The sequence below is a fragment of the Ovis aries genome, chromosome 21 (assembly GCF_016772045.2).
Source record: "Ovis aries strain OAR_USU_Benz2616 breed Rambouillet chromosome 21, ARS-UI_Ramb_v3.0, whole genome shotgun sequence".
Lineage (NCBI taxonomy): Eukaryota > Metazoa > Chordata > Mammalia > Artiodactyla > Bovidae > Ovis > Ovis aries.
In genome coordinates, this window is record NC_056074.1 from 29,898,901 (window position 1) to 29,917,210 (window position 18,310).

Sequence of the window (18,310 nt, forward strand, 5' to 3'; positions counted from 1 at the left end):
AAATCTGCGAATAAAGAAATCCTTTGAGAAAGAAAAACTCTTTTTCAAATACTAAAGACAAGATCTGATGAAAATAATGATCCGGTCTCCTACCCAACTACCCATAGATAAAATTGTAAAAGGTGTTTTAATTGCCCATGTGGGTGGCAGTGATAATATGTAGTATAAACTTCTTCGAGGTTTTTTTTTAGTATCTCCAAAAGAATTAATTTGTTAACACCTGTTAAAAAAGAAAAGCCAGAATAAGGCCTCCTAAAATTTGTAACAGCACAACAAAATTAATACACAAATGGTACTGTGTGTACAAGGGGGGTGAGACCTCTTTCTTCACTAATGCACTGAACCTGGAGAGCTGCTTAATCAGGTGGCCTTCCCAAATACTTCATTTATGAAGATACAATTAGAGATCAAACCAAGAGAGATTTGCTGGGGCAGATGGGAGGAGGAGAGCTATAAGGTGGGTGAAATATAAGGTCAGAGGCTTTGATCCATGAAATAATTAATCGGTGGACATAATCAAAATGTTTCATACACATGAATAAGGGAACAAAAGCAGACACACACACACACACACACACACACACGAACATATTGCAAGGAAAAAGAGAAAGAAAAATCTCTTAGATTCAGATCCAAGTCACTTCTGTTAGGTACAAATCAGATACAGGAAGGGGTAATAGTTCATTATGAGTCCCTACCTGAAATTCCTGAAATGCTACTACAAAACCTGTCTAACACCTTCTCTTCCTGGTGTTCTAACAAGTCATTTAAAATGCCTTTTACAAGCTCTGGGCAAGCTGTGGAATGAAGAATGCTATATACACAACTAGAAACCTGTCCTCTTCAGCTCCAAATCTTCCCCCCGAGAAAAGAAATCTTACTGAAAAGAGGTTAAAACAAAGAGGATAGGGGGGTTGGGGAGCACAGAAGAGGGAGGCGGGGAGAGGGAACAAAGGTGAGACAGAGAGAAAGAACGGACTGTGAATTCCGTATTTACCTGAAATGCTCTTCCCCTTCTCCCTCTTCACTGCCAGTCACCTGGGTTATAACTTCCGAATCCAACCAGAACACGCTGTCATCTCCCGATGCGCTACTCTCACTTTCGGTCTCCATCGTGTGTTTTAGAAGTTCAAACCTCAAGGCATGGGCAAAAGCACAGCGGTGTCCAGGCTGTTCAGCTCTACTGATGTACACACAGGTATGCGGCTGGGGCGCCAGTAATAACGTGATCATGCGGGGCCACAGGCTGTTACGTGCAAGGTTAATTACAGCTGAGGCAAAGACAGGAAGTCCCACGAAGCACCCTCAATGTGTCAGACTGCTACACCTGGGACACCGGACCCCTCCCACTCCTTTAGGCTGTGTGACCTACATAACCAAACACACAACCCAAATGAAGATGAGTTTTCACCAGTTCCTATTCTTTTAATAATTATTTCTCTCTTCTCAAGCTTTCTAGCTATTGAGTTTTCTTACCTATATCCTTTTTCTACCTCAGACTTTATTATTTTTTAAATTTTTATTAGATATAGCAGACCTCAAAAGCACTGTGAGCCAATTCAACATAATTAAAATTTATACAATTTTCACACAACAGTAGGATACAAATTCTATTCACATTCCCCTGAAATTGAAGTATAGCTGAATTACAATGTCATGTTAGTTTCAATTGTATAGCACAGTGATTCGGTTATACATATGTGTGTGAGTGCGTGTGTCTGTGTATTCTTGTTCAAACTCTTATCCCTTACAGACTATGACAAAATTATTGAGAATAGTTCCCTGTGCTATACACTAGGTGTTTGTTGGTTATCTATTTTATATAGTAGGGTATATATGTTAATCTCAACCTCCTAATTTATCCCTCCTCCTGTTTTTCTCCTTCGGTAACTATAAATTTGTTTTCTAAGTCTGTGGGCCTACTTCAATTTTGTAAATAAGTCCATTTGTATTTCTTTTATTAGATATAAGCAATATCATGTGACATTTGACTCTGACTTCCTTCACTCAGTATGATCATCTCTAGGTCCATCCATGTTGCTGCAAATGGCATTACTCCTTTTAACTTAAGCTGAGTAATATTCCATTGTATACAGGTACCACATCTTCTTTATCCATTCATCAGTCAATGGACATTCAGGTTGCTTCCATGTTTTGGGTATTGTAAATAGTGCTATGAACGCTGCGGTGCATGTATCTTTTTTAACTACAGTTTTCTCCAGATATATGCCCAGGAGTGGCACTACAGGATCATATGGAAACTCTACTTGTAGTCTTTTAGGGAACTTCCATACTGTTCTCCATAATAGCTGTACCGATTTACAATCCCACCAACTGGGAGGAGGATTCCTTTTTCTCCACACCCTCTCCAGCATTTATTATTTGTAGACTTTTTGATGATGGCCATTTTGACCAGAGTAAAGTGATACCTACCTCATTATACTTTTGATTTGAATTTCTCTAACAATTAATTAGTGATGTCAGGCATTTTTTCACATGCCTGTTGGCCATCTACATGTCTTCTTTGCAGAAATGTCTAGTTAGGTCTTCTGCCCATTTCTGATTGGGTTCTGTTTTTTTAATATTGAGCTGTATGAGCTACTGTGTATTTTATAAATTAATCCCTTGTCAGGTGCATCATTTGCAAATATTTTCTCCCATTCTATAGGTTGTCTTTTCATTTTGTTTATGATTTCCTCCATAAGAGGAGGAAACAAGAATATCAGAGACATATAGGTTTCCTCCATAAAGGAGATAAGAACATACAAAGGAGAAAAGACAGTCTCTTCAGTAAGTAGTGCTGGTAAAACATTCTCTAACATGGTGTACAAAAATAAGCTCAAAATGGATTAAGGACCTAAATGTAAGACTGGACACTATAAAACCTTTAGAAGAAAACATAGAACACTTTCTGATTTCTTTTTAAATTCACCTCCTAGAGTAATGGAAACAAAACAAACAAAAAAACAAATGTGACCTAATTAAACTTCTAAATTTAATTTAGATTCTAAATTTAATTAATTTATTTATTAATTTAATTATTTAATTTATTTAATAAATTTAATTCTAAATTAAAGTTCTCTTCTCTTCTCAATATACAGAGAAGATAAGCAAGGTCTAGGGACTTGCCCATCTTCATGCCTTCTAATATTACACCCATCTTTCCTTCCCCTCATAATAACTGCCATATACACCTTTGCTCAGGTATCCAAAGTGGAACACAACAGCCTGGCCTGTCCATGGCTTTTTAAAGGGAAAAAAAAAAGTAAGTATCATAAATTAAAAGATGCTGACAATTACAGAAATAGAAGCATGCAACATTTTTACACATAACTTAAAATGCAGACGCACAGAGGAGCAGTAAAATGACTCGCTGGGAAGTGAGTGAAAAGTACAGCATCTCCAAAACCAGCAACAGCACAACTGTTACTTAAAAAACAGCCATGCTGGTACCAACCACCCAGGTACGGGTGTCTGCCTTTTACTGACAAGCCTGGTTTTACACTAAATCTGACCAGATAAAACTTTAAAAGGCATCTACTGGGACATCCTTGAATTTTCATATTTGAAAATACAGGAAATGAACCATCCAGCTGACTTTGTTTATAAGGTACCTTTCCGTTCCACAAAACTACAATTTATATATGTGTTACTATTTTAATTTTGTTGCTCCAAAAACTATATAGTTTTAATCTACTGACCACGTTGGTGATTCCAAAGAGATAGTGAGGAGACAGAATTAAATTTAACCCCTTCCTCATTTCATCCACGGAAATAAATTCCCAGTGGATCAAAGATTTAAATGTAAAGATAAAACCATAAAAGAAAATCATGGGAAATCTTTTGTTCACTTCACTGTGAGGGAGTCCTTTCTAAATATAACTTTAAGAAGCCTTGAAACCACAAAAGACTGATACATTTTACTACATACAAATTTAAAAATCTTCCCTAACCAAAAAAAAAGTCTTTAATTATGAATAAAGTCAAATGTAATTAACTAAGTAAAAATATTTGGAACCTATCACAATGGGTTAATTTCTTATACACACACACACACACACACACACACACACACACACACACATAAGGTTCCTATAAATCTTTAAAATCCAACAACCCAAAAGATAAACAGGCAAAAGGCATAAATAGAATAACAGAAAGACATGAAAGAATCATAAAAACATAATAAAACTTATTTACTTCACTCAATAAAAATGAAAAAAAAACACAATAAGACGCCTTTTTAATCTATCAGGCAAAGATTTTTTAAAGTTTTAACAAGCTGTCTGGAAGAAGATGTGGGAAAATGAATATACACTGTTGGTGGGAATACATATTGGTATAACCTTTTCGCAGGGCAACTTAGCAAAAAATCATGTGGTTTCATAGATCCTATACATCTTTCCTTCTAATCATTTATTTCACTCTTTCACTCTCATGGTTCATTTATCTCCCTTCCTCAAGCACTTTGCACACAGAACATCACGAGCAGTCTGGCTAATATGAAGCATCGGGAAGTTTCCTCTTCCAGTCCTGCTGTTACATCAGATTCCCACCTTTCCACCCCGCATCCCCGCTGCAGGCAGAGCCTCCTTCCTCTCCTCCCAAGCTGACTTACGCACCAGGCAGTCGTTCAAGACTTGTTCTCACAGTTCTGACTGTGCTATCAGAAGCTTAAAAAAAAAAAATGTGCTTAAATTCAGAATCAACATGTGGTCGTTCTTCTTTGTTCTCTTCTTTGGTAGCTTAGAAATATCTAGTAAAAATTAAAGGTAGAGGCAGTTAAGAAACCAAGCAGAGTGGGACCGGTGGCCACCAGAGGTTGAGAAGGCCATTCTTAGAGCCCATAGCGGGGATTTAACCCTTTTCCCTGATTGGTTTAAAATCTGACCGGATACCACTCCCACCGCAAACTTTTCAGAGCACAAGTCCCTGACCTAAATCCCAAAAGTCCCTATCAGTAGTTTAAGAACCAGCTGATTCTTCATCTTCTACTGACCAACAGGCAAAGAAGTTGAGGGAAAAAGAAGCTCCCAATTCCTACAGGAAGGGGAAAAGCATTCTTGGCAACAGTTTAAGAATCCCAAAGTAGAATGCTTTTTTTTTTTAAGAGAAAAACAATTTGAAGATATAAAGCCATTAAAATGTAGAATGAATACATAGTAGAAGAATGGTTGATAATGGATGACATTTGAACATTTTATATGGTACTTTTTACATTAGAGGAAAATCTTCAGTCATTGAAAATATCTTAGAAGGATTCTTGTTCAATTTTTCTAATACAATTCTTTGATACACATGGATACACTACAGTCAGACACACACTTTACGTTTAGAATACATAATTTTCTGAAGAGCCATGTGGTGTATCTATTGTAGAATCATAGCTGTGAAGCATTCTGTGGACAAGCTTTGTCTACTTGGCTAGAAAATGGAACATTTCATGTTAGAGAAGATTTTGCTTAGTAGAAACATGTATTTAGAGAGAGCACTAACTCTGAACTGTTCAAAAGAACTAAATGAAATTTCCAAAGAAAATGGCTACGTGAATATGTCATCACAAAAACATATTCATGAAAAAAATGAGTTTCATTTCAAAAAGCTGATTATAAAACCTAGGGGGAAAAAAACAGTTTTTCAATAGAGTTGGAAGTATCAATATTTTGAAGTCAGAGACTCAAATCTCAACCATGCTGTTTACAAATCGTGTGGTTTGAGGCAAGTAACTTAAATTGAGTCTCAGTTTGGTGATCTCTAAAAGAGTAATAACAACCCTGCAAGGTTAATGTATGTATTAGAAATAATGCATGTAATACAATTATCATGTTGTTCAGTTCATAAGACCTGGCCCAGAAATGACAGCCATCATTTTCATCATCGTCACTGAAGCCATAAAATGTTTTCGTCACTGTGATTATACAAACACTGAAGAGTAAGATATCTCAACCTGCAAATGTCTGGCTTAACTCTGTAATTTTTACCATTATTTTAAAAAGAGTAGTAATTTAATAAGTAAAAGGAAACCAAACTCAATTAAATTAAGAGGTTGTTTTCTAATTACCTGAATTCCTTTTCTGAATGTGAAGAATGCAAAATAAAAAATCAGAACTAAAAGCTTATGCATTACAAAGTAAGTGCATATAAAATTAGATCTTAAGTCAATTCAGCATGATAGTTTCAATCTTCTTAATAAGTGATATTAGGTGCAAATTACACAAGTATATGAAAAAGTTCTCTCAAAACTCAAGTGAAATGGTCTATCGTTTTAAATTAAGTTCTACATCTTTATCCAAATAAACAAAGATTAAAGGCATACTTTCTGGTATTCAAGTTTTAAATATATATATATATATATAAAATGCTCATTATAAATGTAGAAAATTACTTGCAATAAATATAATCTCAGGCTACGTTTTCACTGAATCACTACCTACCATCAATTATTACACATTCTAGAATCATCTCATATAAATAATATTGGTTGAAGAAAAATACTTCAACTGGACTCCTCCAATGCAATTTTTAACCATTGTATTTGTTTGGAATCAGTAACTACAAAAAAAATTTTTTATGTGATTCCATTATAAGAAAAATCATATTTTCAATACACACACATATAGAAAAAAAGCTTGGCAATCTACACAACAGAAGACTGTGGGCAATTCTTACTTTCATCTTTAAATTTATCTACAATGTTTAATTTTTAATATAAAAATATATTAGCTATTTCAGTTTTTAGTTTTAAATAAATTAACTTCATGGATTAAAAGATCTACTCTAGTTTCTTCTCTTGAATAGTTGAAGGCTAACTTTCCATCTCAACATACCATAGATATCAATGAATATAATGAAAAGATATAATGATAAAAATGACATTTTATGCTGTCTCAAGCAGTATTTGCAAAATAATAAAGCTGTCTTTAAGTGTCGATTCACAATCTTCATGTTATATCACTAAGCCTTTGCTGTGATAAGCAGAAACTGAACTAACTTGATGTTAGCTGAAACTCCAATACTTTGGCCACCTGATGCGAAGAGCTGACTCATTTGAAAAGACCCTGATTCTGGGAAAGATTGAGGGCAGGAGGAGAAGGGGACGACAGAGGATGAGATGGTTGGATGGCATCACCAATTCAATGGACATGGGTGTGGGTGGACTCTGGGAGTTGGTGATGGACAGGGAGGCCTGGCATGCTGCTATTCATGAGTTCACAAAGAGTCGGACACGACTGAGCAACTGAACTGAACTGAACTGATGTTTACTTGGTGAATTGATACACAATTCATTAAGCTACCATTTCACTATTACAGGTAGCACTGAAGTGAAACACAAAGCAACTGAAAACAGTACTGATTTTGAGTCTATGGTTTCCATTTTAGAAATAATGTTGGATTTTTTTTTTTAATTTAATGAAGACCAGATAACTCAAATTCCTTTGGTGCCACTTATTACCTGTATGAATATGGGCAATTTACTTAAGATCTCTGAAGCTCAACTTCCTCATCTGAACAGAATAAACATACCCAATCATACTGCAATCAAAGTGAATAGACGAAACAGTATATAAAAGTACCCATGGAACACAACATTTGTAAATAAAAGATGCTTTAAAAATGGAAGGTATAATTTAAAATGTTTCATGAATCGAAATTTAGGATCTAGAAGAAAATGCTAAACTCCTTAGAAGAGGAAACAAAATTTTCATAAGGGCTTCTTTAAAATTACTAAAATATTATTATCTCACTTGAAGAAATATCACAAATACCCAGTCAGTGCACAAAGCTTTTTTTTTAACACGGTTTGTCTGAATTGGGAAGTTCACACATGATATTTTAGCTAATACTTTAGTTAATAATCTTGAGATTTAAGGATTTCCTCTCTTCCTTTGTTGCTACACATCTGCTGAAGAAATAAGGTCCTGTATGATCTCTAGCATTCCAGGCCTTGCTGATTCTATCTCTCCCAGTAGTGTTGTTCTACCGGTTCCTTGAGCTCTTATTTCCTTCACAGGCCCTAATTCCTAAAGGCTATATTGACTGCTTTAGTCTCATGTTTTCTGCCTTATCTACCAGCCTTCTAAAATAAACAGTAATCAAATAAACAGCAAAGTTGTAAAATGATAGAAAATGCTAAGACAAGAGTAAGCTAAGTGCCACAGATAATATAGTCTTGTATGACTTCACCAGGCATAGTAGGGTAGCTCTCCAAGGTACAGCACATTAAAAAGCTTCCATTGTTGTTTAACTTCTAACCTAGAAGGGCTCTTGCAATCTCTGCTATCAACTATGACATTCCACGTCCCTCCTACACAACCTGCCTAGGACAATGGCAATACCTGCACGCATCTGAACAGTCTATGACTAATACCAAGATGTCTGCCACCAATTAGTTCCTACTATTTTAGAAGGCAGCATGAAAGCTGTGTGAACTATATTCTTAAAAGGACAGAAACATTAAAATCACTCCTATCTGAGCATGAAAAAGGAACAACTGATATTCTGGAATAAATTACCAATTATGTGAAAATTGATGAAATGTAGGACTATCACATTCTAGTATTTTAAGCCTAGTTCACCAGCTCTTAAACAATTGATATTAATTGGTTAGCAGGAATCAAGAGATCAAAGAAATATGTATAAGGCTGCAAAGCTGAAAAAATATGGACTCACAATAATACAGAGGAATAAACATTAAAAAACCTTCATGAGCTTGGAAATCCAACATGTTAGTATCAAGTAACATAGATTTGCCAAGGAGAACTAGACAATCTCCTCTCTACCTCCTTCCCTCACAAGAAAACACTATTAACTATTTGGCCAGTGTTTCAGAATCTTCAAGTCAAAGAACTATTACAACAGTGAAAGATTCTACAAATAGCAAGCATATCCACAAAGTAACAAGGCATCTTTAAGTGAACAAATGGAAAAGGCAATTCAGGAGGCACTGATTTTTCTGCCAGCATCCAATAACATGCCAGTGATTATCACCCATTCTGTCATGTACAAATATAACATACAAAGAAGATACCATACCAGCAAAACAAAAATATCACCTTAGATCACTAAAGTGATTTACTATTTTCAAAGCACTCTGACATATTTCAAAGTGAATAACACTTTAGTAAAAGAAACTAAACTAAGTGAAGGGTAGCAATTTTACATCTGAAGTAATAGATTTTAGAAAACTATAAACTTCTAAGAAAAAGCACTGAGAATTGAATTCATTATAATATCAATAGCTGCATAGTCTAACATAAAATAGCTTAATAATAAACACAGGTGCAACACTGGGAATAAACAAACCAGACACTATGGTCATTTACAGCATTGTTTTCCAAGGAAAAAACTGAGGCTATTTCTGCAAGTGCAGCTTTAAAACAGAGATCCTCAGTCCTTTTCTCTGCCCCAAAACAGTTCAAGGATCTGCACACACTCATTAGGAACAATGACTCATAACCTACTTAGAGATCTGTTTGATGAACAACCATCTGAAAAGCAAATTATCTTTGAGAGTGTCAAGCTTGTTGAGCATTCAAACCTTAAGGTGAAAATTATTTTAATTAGAACTTAATTTACTTGAAATCAGCAGTGCAAAAAAAAATTTTTTTATAAGAGGGATGGGGAAGGAGGAAGAGCTGGATGAAATGAAGTCCCTGATCACCTAGGGCAATATGAGGGCAAAAAGGAGGAGGGCAAAAAGTAAATGTCTTAATTTCTTAAAGATTAACCTGAAATAGATGAAAATAATCAACCAGAAAAATTGGGGCTATCAGTCAGGGCACTAAGACCCTTCCTCGAAACATTCAGCAAATGACGCCAAAGTGACAGAAGGCTCAGCTGCATAGACACAGGTAGTAAACTTATACGGGGGTAATTCTTATGCTGTTGTTGACGTTTTTTCTTAGACTATTTTCTCGAAATTAAGAACATTCACCTGAATGAGTATCTGCTGAAAATATCTATAACATGATAGTAAAGAAAAATTTGGCCAGTGGCTACTTACAGCTGAAAAGAGTGAAAGGCCAGAGAAACATTTGTGACAGGAACTGAAAATAAATACTAGCAACTTATACAAACTTCAGAGATCCCAGTACTTTCGAAGTTAGAAGTAATCTGAAGGTCTACTCTGAAGTTACCTAGGAAACTTAACTTCAGAAACGCATGTTTCCTTCTTCTATCTTACAACTGGATGGTAAATTTTCACATAGCATCTCATATTAATTCTAGTCACATGCTGCAATCAAAACATTGTCCCTGAATTACACGTGAGGAAACTGAGGCTTTCCCCAAAGTCACACAATTTGTAAGTGGTACTAACCTCTTAGGTTCATTGTGAAGGAAATTTTCAAATTATTTCCCAGTCCAAGCATTCTTCTTTCTGCTTTCCCACAGCACTTACAGAAACACTTTCAAAATACTTTTAAAAATACAAAAGAAACAGGCATAAAGAGGGAGAGTGATCTACCTAAGGAACACGAGGGTGGGAGGAGCCTGAACTCACACACTTAATCGCGAGGCCTGCCCCAAAACGGGCACCAAGTATGATCTTCCTGCTCCAACAGGTTTCTGTAACGTGAATTAGTTCACATGAGGTTGGTAAGTAGGGCAATGTGTCACTATGACTCAGAATGTATGTAACAATTTTTCCCACGTATTATGTCTTCAGCCAGGTATGTCCAGTTTAACACCAAGTTCACTACCCGGGGGAGTGTGGTGGCAAAATTTGGGGATCGGCAAACTGTACGCGATGCCCACTCTGGCCGCGGTGCTGCTGGTTCACTTTGGCCCCGGCCGGTGTCCAGGCCTTTTGCACAGCGCTTCCTCCGTTTGATGCACGTCTCCTCTGTGTCTGTGACTCAGCACTCTCAGCCCCTCATTCTGCCGCTTGCTCTATCAACCATCCATCACCCTTCTTTAAAGGTAAAATCCTACATCTACTGTATTACTTCTTCACTAACTCACGATTTGACATATCTTTTAAACTGTCCTCTGTTATTAGAAATGTAGCTTTTATTAGTGCTCTGGGTAGAAAGCTGTATAGATTTTGAATGATTTGTGCAACCCTATTTTTTACCTTTTATTTTCAGTACAAGGTTTGTAAAATCACAAGACTTTTTCAAAAATGCATATATCACATTACTGCAAAAACAACTGAATAAAAAATGTTTTAAAATCAGTATCAATATTTACCACATACTCCATTTCAGCCGTTCTGAGTTTTACTATGAAAAAAAGATGTTACCATCAGAACTACTGGACACCTGACACAACCGAACAGCTCTTCGTTCCCTATTCATCTCAGGGCCCTCCTCAGAAGCCAAAAGCAGGTGCTCCTCAGAGAGTGTGTAATAGAACCACACAAACATGGACCACTGGGCATCAGAATAAGATGAGTAGCTTAAAAAAGACAGGTTAAAAAAAAAAAAAAACAGACAGGTTTTTCCCCACCCCCCATAGGACCTACTGGATTTCTAGAAACCTGATTCTAGAATCTGCACCTGAAGTTCTTCAGCTGATTCTATTTATCTGACTGCCCAGCTATATAATGATCAGGTGGTCACATAGGAAAACAATAAGAACAAAAATTAAGGCCCCAAAATGATTTGCTTTTACTGTCTGAAATGATCAATAATCCAAGTGAACGAATCAGCATTCCTAAATGAAGAGTATAAAAACCATTTTACTCCTGTAACTCAGAATTTATCAATTTAAATATGGAAGGGCTCTTCACAAGATGTAAGTGGTTAATAAGAGGTTTGAATGAGTGAGACAGTAACATAACTATCAACTATACCCTCTAACTAGTTACCACCTCTCAATGTGGAGAAATGGAAGGAAAAGCGTAGTGTTTGTAATATATGACAAGGAGAAAGTTGTCACTTTTTGGTTCAGAGTTGTGACAACATGAAAGAAGAAAACGCATCATCTTCTTTGGCCTTTTTCATTTTGGAATTCTTTGATCTCTTTGAGGTAATCACTTCATGGCAAATAAGTGGGAAAACAATTGAAACAGTGACAGACTTTATTTTGGGGGGCTCCAAAATCACTGGAGATGGTGACTGCAAGCCATGAAATTAAAGGACACCTGTTCCTTGGAAGAAGAGCTATGACCAACTTAGTGTATTAAAAAGCAGAGACATCATTTTGCCAGCAAATGTCAGTATAGTTAAAGTTATGGTTCTTCCAGTAGTCATGTATGGAAGTGAGAGATGGACCATAAAGAAGGGTGAGAGCCAAAGAATTGATGCTTTCAAACTGTGGTGCTAGAGAAGACTTTTGAGAGTCCCTTGGACTGCAAGGAGATCAAACCAGTCCATCCTAAAAGAAATTAACCCTGAATATTCATTGGAAGGACTGATGCTAAAGCTGAAGCTCCAATACTTTGGCCACCTGATGCAAAGAACCAACTCATTGGAAGAGACCCGGATGCTGGGAAAGACTGAAGGCAGGAGGAGAATGGGATGACAGAGGATGAGATGGTTGGATAGTGTCACTGACTCGATGGACATGAGTTTGAGCAAGCTCCGGGAGTTGGTAATGGACAGGGAAGCCTGGCATGCTACAGTCCATGGGGTCACAAAGAATTAAGACACGACTGAACTTAACTCAACTGATTCTCATTAAGGCTATACCAATACTAATCATTATTAACCATGCTGCTTAATAAGAATTCAACAGAATACACACCATTTCTGGTGTATTAAATAATATTTCTTATTTAAATGCTTTATGAATCTACCACAGTGGGGGGCACCTAACAGCTACTACTGGGCATAAGGCAGTACAACTGGAAACATTCCAGATGGCAATTAGAGCAAAGTATCTTACACCCAATGTTCTAGGAAACTTGAAGGCAGGTTATGTACTTAAGCAACTGTACTTGAATATTTGTGACCCAGGGCTTCCTGTGCGGCTCAGCAGCAAAGGATCTGCCCACCAGTGCAGGAGATGGAGGTTCAATCCCTGGACAGGGAATGTTAGGTAGGCAGAACAGGGAAAAGGAGTCTAAAATGGCGGTGGCTACAAGACAAGGAAGGGAAAAGCCAGCGAAAATGAAACAAAAGACGGTCCGAGGACCAGAGTGAGGACCTCAGGTAAAACAAACACCACTCCTGGCTGGCCCAATTTACAGAGGACAGGCCCAGGGAGAGATAAACATATGAATAGAAGAGCCAAAGCTAGCTCGCTCGCTCTCTCCTGCGTGCTGGGCGCTCTTCTCCTTGTGTCTTTGGATAGACGTGCCCTCACACCTCGAAGATGGATTTTCCTGCTATCTTCTAAATAAAATAGAGCTGTAACACTGAGCTGTAACACTGATTTGTCTAAGAGCTATAACATGGTCCATTTGAGACCTGAGAGCTATAACACGGTCTATCCAAGACCTGAGAGCTATGACATGCCGAGGGGGCTTTAATGTCCGTCACTCCAAATCTTTGCTGTGACGAGACAAAGAATCGAGGAATGTACCCTCACGTGACAGGGAAGATCTCCTGGAGAAGGAAATGGCAACCCACTCCAGCATTCTTGCTTGGGAAATCCCATGGACAGAGGAGACTGGCGGGCTACAATCCATGGGGTCACCAAAGAGTTGGTTATGACTTAGCAACTGAACAACATTTGTGATCAAGGATACTTACAGGAAAGCAACAAAGTTTTAGTTTGGGGGCTAAAATACTGCTCACTTTACATAGAAAGAAACCTTATTTGGGCTACCAAACATGATTGATTTAAATCTCAAATTATACTCTCATCTGGCCTTTACTGAGTTGTCCCCAAAATACGTGTGTGTATGTGTATCTTATTTATTTTCCAAACCACACCAAAGGCTTATATTTCATAACAGTACATTTCAAATAAAATATAGTATAAGGAATCAATGAGTTTTCATTTGTCTAAGCCTCAAACGTTCTGACTCATTTTGCAAATGCTGCTATTTGAAATTTAAATGATGTAAATTGAGATACAGGGTAATCAAGAGATGTCCCCAAGGCACACCATGCTGTGAAGCTCAAAGAAACTCCCATTTCATTGAAAATGGACAAAATGACTGCCTCAGTTAAACCAGGAAAATACCCCAGGAGGTATTTTTATCTGACACAAAGGATGTGGTTTAAACCTATAGCAGCTAAATTTTAATCTTCCATTTGTCAGAACTACTTGCCAAAGGCAAATGACAGAATGTAATAATGTACTGAAATTTCCTGCAATTGGCAGTAGGGAACAACAATGGAGAAAAGTGATGGATGTGAGAGTCTGAGGTATCACAGCACCCAGAAACCCACATAAAGTAATGTGCTGCAGGACATGCCAAAAACAGTGTGCCTAGCTCAGCTGCATTAAGAATTCTGCATTATGGAAATACAGATATTAGAGCAAAACTCCTGAAAATGGGACAGGTTTCTTTATCTTGAATTAAACTTTCATGTTTCAGATAACATTTTAATAGTGCAACATTTTTATAAGCCTACATAAGCCATTTAAAAACAGATTTATTTCAAATATTGTAATAACCCAACATGACAAATCTTATATGAAGATGCTATAGGAATGATAAATGAGGCATTAAATGAGGGCAGGACAAGACAAGGAAAGAGACTATATTTTAGTTTTGTAGGAAGAAGGTAGGTAAGTTCTAAATAATTTTTTAAAAATAAAACGTGTAAAAATCTTGCAGGGAAGAACAATAATTCATACTTGTCTTCTTGTGTCCATGACTGTTGCCTGAGAAGCCATTTTAAAAAGAGAACTGTAGCAGTACTCCCCCCAAAGAACCTATAACCCTGGTATAAGCATGAGGAAAAAGTCAAACTCAAACTGAGGACAGTCTACAAAATAACCTCCAGGCACTGAAAATACAAAAAGTTTGAGAACTGTCCCAAGCAGGAAGAGCCCAAGGAGAAATGATGACTAAAGCTTTTTGGTATCCTGGAAGAGAAAAAGGACATTAAGTAAAAACCAAAATTCAAATAAAATATGAACCTTAGATAATAACTGTGTGTAAATTTTGGTTCATTACATGTGACAAAAGTGCCATTTTAATGTAAGATCTTAACCAAAGGGGAAATTGGATATGAGATAAATAGGAACTCTATACTATCTGCAACATTTTGGTAAATCTAGACTTAGTCTAAAAAGATTTTTTTTCTAAAGAATTCTATTAAAACGAATAGAAAATGCAACTCAAACCAGATTAAACATAAAAGATCATATGGATCATAATGACTGAATATACCCAAAGAGTGCTCTCACTTAAGGTATGGATGCATTCAAGGGTTCTAACTGCTTTAGGAAGATGTCTCCCCAGATGTTGGCTACAGTCTTAGGTTTCAGGTACAAACATTTCGACCATTAACACTTGCTTTGAAAAGGCAAATGTGCTCCAAAGTGACTGATATATTAGGGAACAATTTACACCTAGCATGAATTTTGCATCTGCTTATACAAAATTTCATCTGTCAGAAGCACTAGGTTAGGAGTCACCAAATTCTTTCTATAAAGGGCCAGATAATAAATATTTTAGCTTTGTGAACCATATGGTCTCTGTTACAACTACACAACTCTGCCTCTATCAAAGGAAAGGGGCCACAGACAAGAGTAAATGAATGGGCATGGCCATTTTCCAACACAACTTCACTGAAACAAGCAAGGCCTTAGATTGTCAACCAGGCACTACATGAACGCAGAAGGCTGCACCCAGCGGAACCCAGCCCCTGGGAACACAGGGACCACACACCACTCCCTAGGTCATGTGAGCTGTCACCACTTCCATCTGACTTCTGACCAGCCTCTTCCCACCACATCACGTAACACACAAGCTACAGGCCTAACCCACAGGGGGCCACAGTTCCCCACCGCCTTCTCCTCTGGTAGCCACCACAGAGTCCATTTAATTGGGTCATCTTAGATCCCCTTACCCACTTCCAAACAAATCCCTTTGTCCGAAAGAGGGTACACTCGGCTGACTGGCCTGGGCCTGAGCCTGAGCCATGGACTTCATGTTCATTGTTGCAACAGGAAGGTGGAATCCTGCCTGGTCCCTAAGGAACCAAGATTAGGGGAAGAAAGGATTCCCAAAGCAAAATCAAGGGTTACTGCAAAAAGAGAATGAGAGAGAGGAAGAGGAGGAGGAGGAAGAGGGAGACAGAGAAAAGAAAACAAGCATCTGCTACAACCTCCAAGTACAACAGCTAGAGAGTGGCACAGTTTCACGTGTGATTAATTGATGCTAACTCAACAATATCTATTCAGAACTGGGTTTGATTCCAAGTAAACACATGCATTTTTACTGTAACAGAGCTTCTAAAAAGTCTGACTTCAATATATTTCACTATATATAAAAGCAAACCTGCTTCATTGTTGGGAAAAAATGATAATGAATTTAGTGAAAACAATATGCTTTCATTCCATTCTTTAGAGTAAATGTAAAGGGTTTTCAAGGATACTTTCAACTAAGCCTTCATTTCACCTTGTCCACTGACTTCAGAACTAACCCATGAATTAAGTGAAGCTCACAGACACTGAAGTAAGCAATCAAAGTTTCCAAAGCTTCTATTCTTAAAGCTCCTAAGACCAGTGGAAACTTGCATTAAGTCCACTTAATTCCTCTTATAAACACTATATGGAAAAGGAAATGGCAACCCACTCCAGTGTTCTTGCCTGGAGAGCCCCATGGACAGAGGAGCCTGGCAGGCTACAGTTCATGGGGTTGCAAAGAGTCAGACACAACTTAGCAACCGAGCACATCAACACTATATACTGATTTTAAAAGCCACTATGAAAGGATTTTTAAAAATTAGGTAATCCCTCTGTATCCTTGAGGGACTGGTTCCAGGACCTCCCCTCAGATACCAAATTCTGAGGATGTTCAAGTCCCTTGATAAAATGGAGTAGCATCTGCAAATAACAAGTATAACTCATTTACTTTAAATCATCTCTAGATTACTTATCGGAGAAGGCAATGGCAACCCACTCCAGTACTCTTGCCTGGAGAATCCCATGGATGGAGGAGCATGGTAGGCTGAAGTGCATGGGGTTGCTGGGAGTCGGACATGACTGAGCGACTTCACTTTCACTTTTCACTTTCATGCATTGGAGAAGAAAATAGCAACCCACTCTAGGGTTCTTGCCTGGAGAATCCAAGGGACAGAGGAGCCTGTTGGTTGCCGTCCATGGGGTCCTACAAAGAGTAGGACATGACTGACTTGACTTAGCAGATTACTTATAATACCTAATACAACAAAATGCTATGTAAATAGTTGTAAATACAATGTAAATGCTGTGTAAATTGTTGCAGCAAATCCAACTTTGGCTTTTTGCAACTCCTGGAATTTTTTTCTTGAATATTTTCGATCTACATTTGGTTGTATCCATAGGTGCTGAGCCTGAGGACACAGAGGGATAACTACCTCCCTTCACTAGCTCCAATCAAGTCCTCTTCTTTTTTTCTGAAAATTCCTCCCCTGAAATCACCAATTTTTTTTTTCACATTGCTGTGACTATGTACTAAATATTTAGCCCCTCTCCTTTGAACAGACTTTCACTCATCTGCTGGGTAAACAATGACTCATTCTTCAAGACTCTAGACTTGAGCAACTTGTCCTCTCGAAATCCTCTTGTCACTGATTATCACTGTTTTATTCTGGTTAATGGTAACGTTTCCAGTGTTGGCCCAATAATCATGATGCAGCTTTGGAAACAGACATACACACATTACACACACACACACACACACAGACACACACATAGATGTTATCGTTTTAAAGCAAATAGCCATCAGTGCCTTTTGTTTTTCAGTTGCTAAGTCATATTCCACTCTTCGTGAGATAGTTTTTCAAAATCTACAGAAGTGATGAAATCAGACTTTTCATTTACTTATGCGGTGATTTACAAAAGGAACTGTGTTTGCATTCATGAGGTTAGTAAATAATCACATCTGACCATGGTGTATTATTCTTTAATGAGCTTTGATTCTGCTAATTACTTATTTATGGCAATTTTATACTGATATTCATTTGTGAGACTGAGCAAGCTTCCAATGTACAATCTCTGCCAAGTTTTGCCAGCATTATGTAAAACTTTTGCAACCCTGCTTTCTATTCTACCAGTTTACACTGCATTGGTATTATCCATTTCATAAAAGTATGGTAGATTTCCCCTCCAGTATCACCTAAGTCTGTTAGATTGGTATATGAAAAGGGAGGGTTTCTCTTTAACGAGTTTTTCTATTTCTTCTATGGTAATTACTCTGCTTCCATCTTCTCTCTCTTCTAAGTTAAGCTTGGTTGTTACAACTTTCCTAGAAAAATCAATT

The 18,310-nt window shown here is 37.4% G+C and overlaps 1 protein-coding gene across 3 annotated transcripts in view; it reads right to left on the reverse strand.

The window, feature by feature from the left end:
• Window positions 1–18,310, reverse strand: part of ARHGAP32 (Rho GTPase activating protein 32) — a 197,755-nt gene that overhangs the window by 124,901 nt on the left and 54,544 nt on the right. For 2 of the 3 annotated variants that reach the window (XM_027959915.3, XM_042238116.2), the window contains exon 1: window positions 998–1,202. The exons of the other annotated variant lie outside the window; for it this stretch is intronic. In XM_027959915.3, coding sequence (XP_027815716.2) covers window positions 998–1,113 — 116 coding nt within the window. In that variant the 5' untranslated portion in view covers window positions 1,114–1,202. Of the gene's footprint in view, window positions 1–997; window positions 1,203–18,310 lie in introns of those variants that run through there. 3 annotated transcript variants of the gene reach the window in all.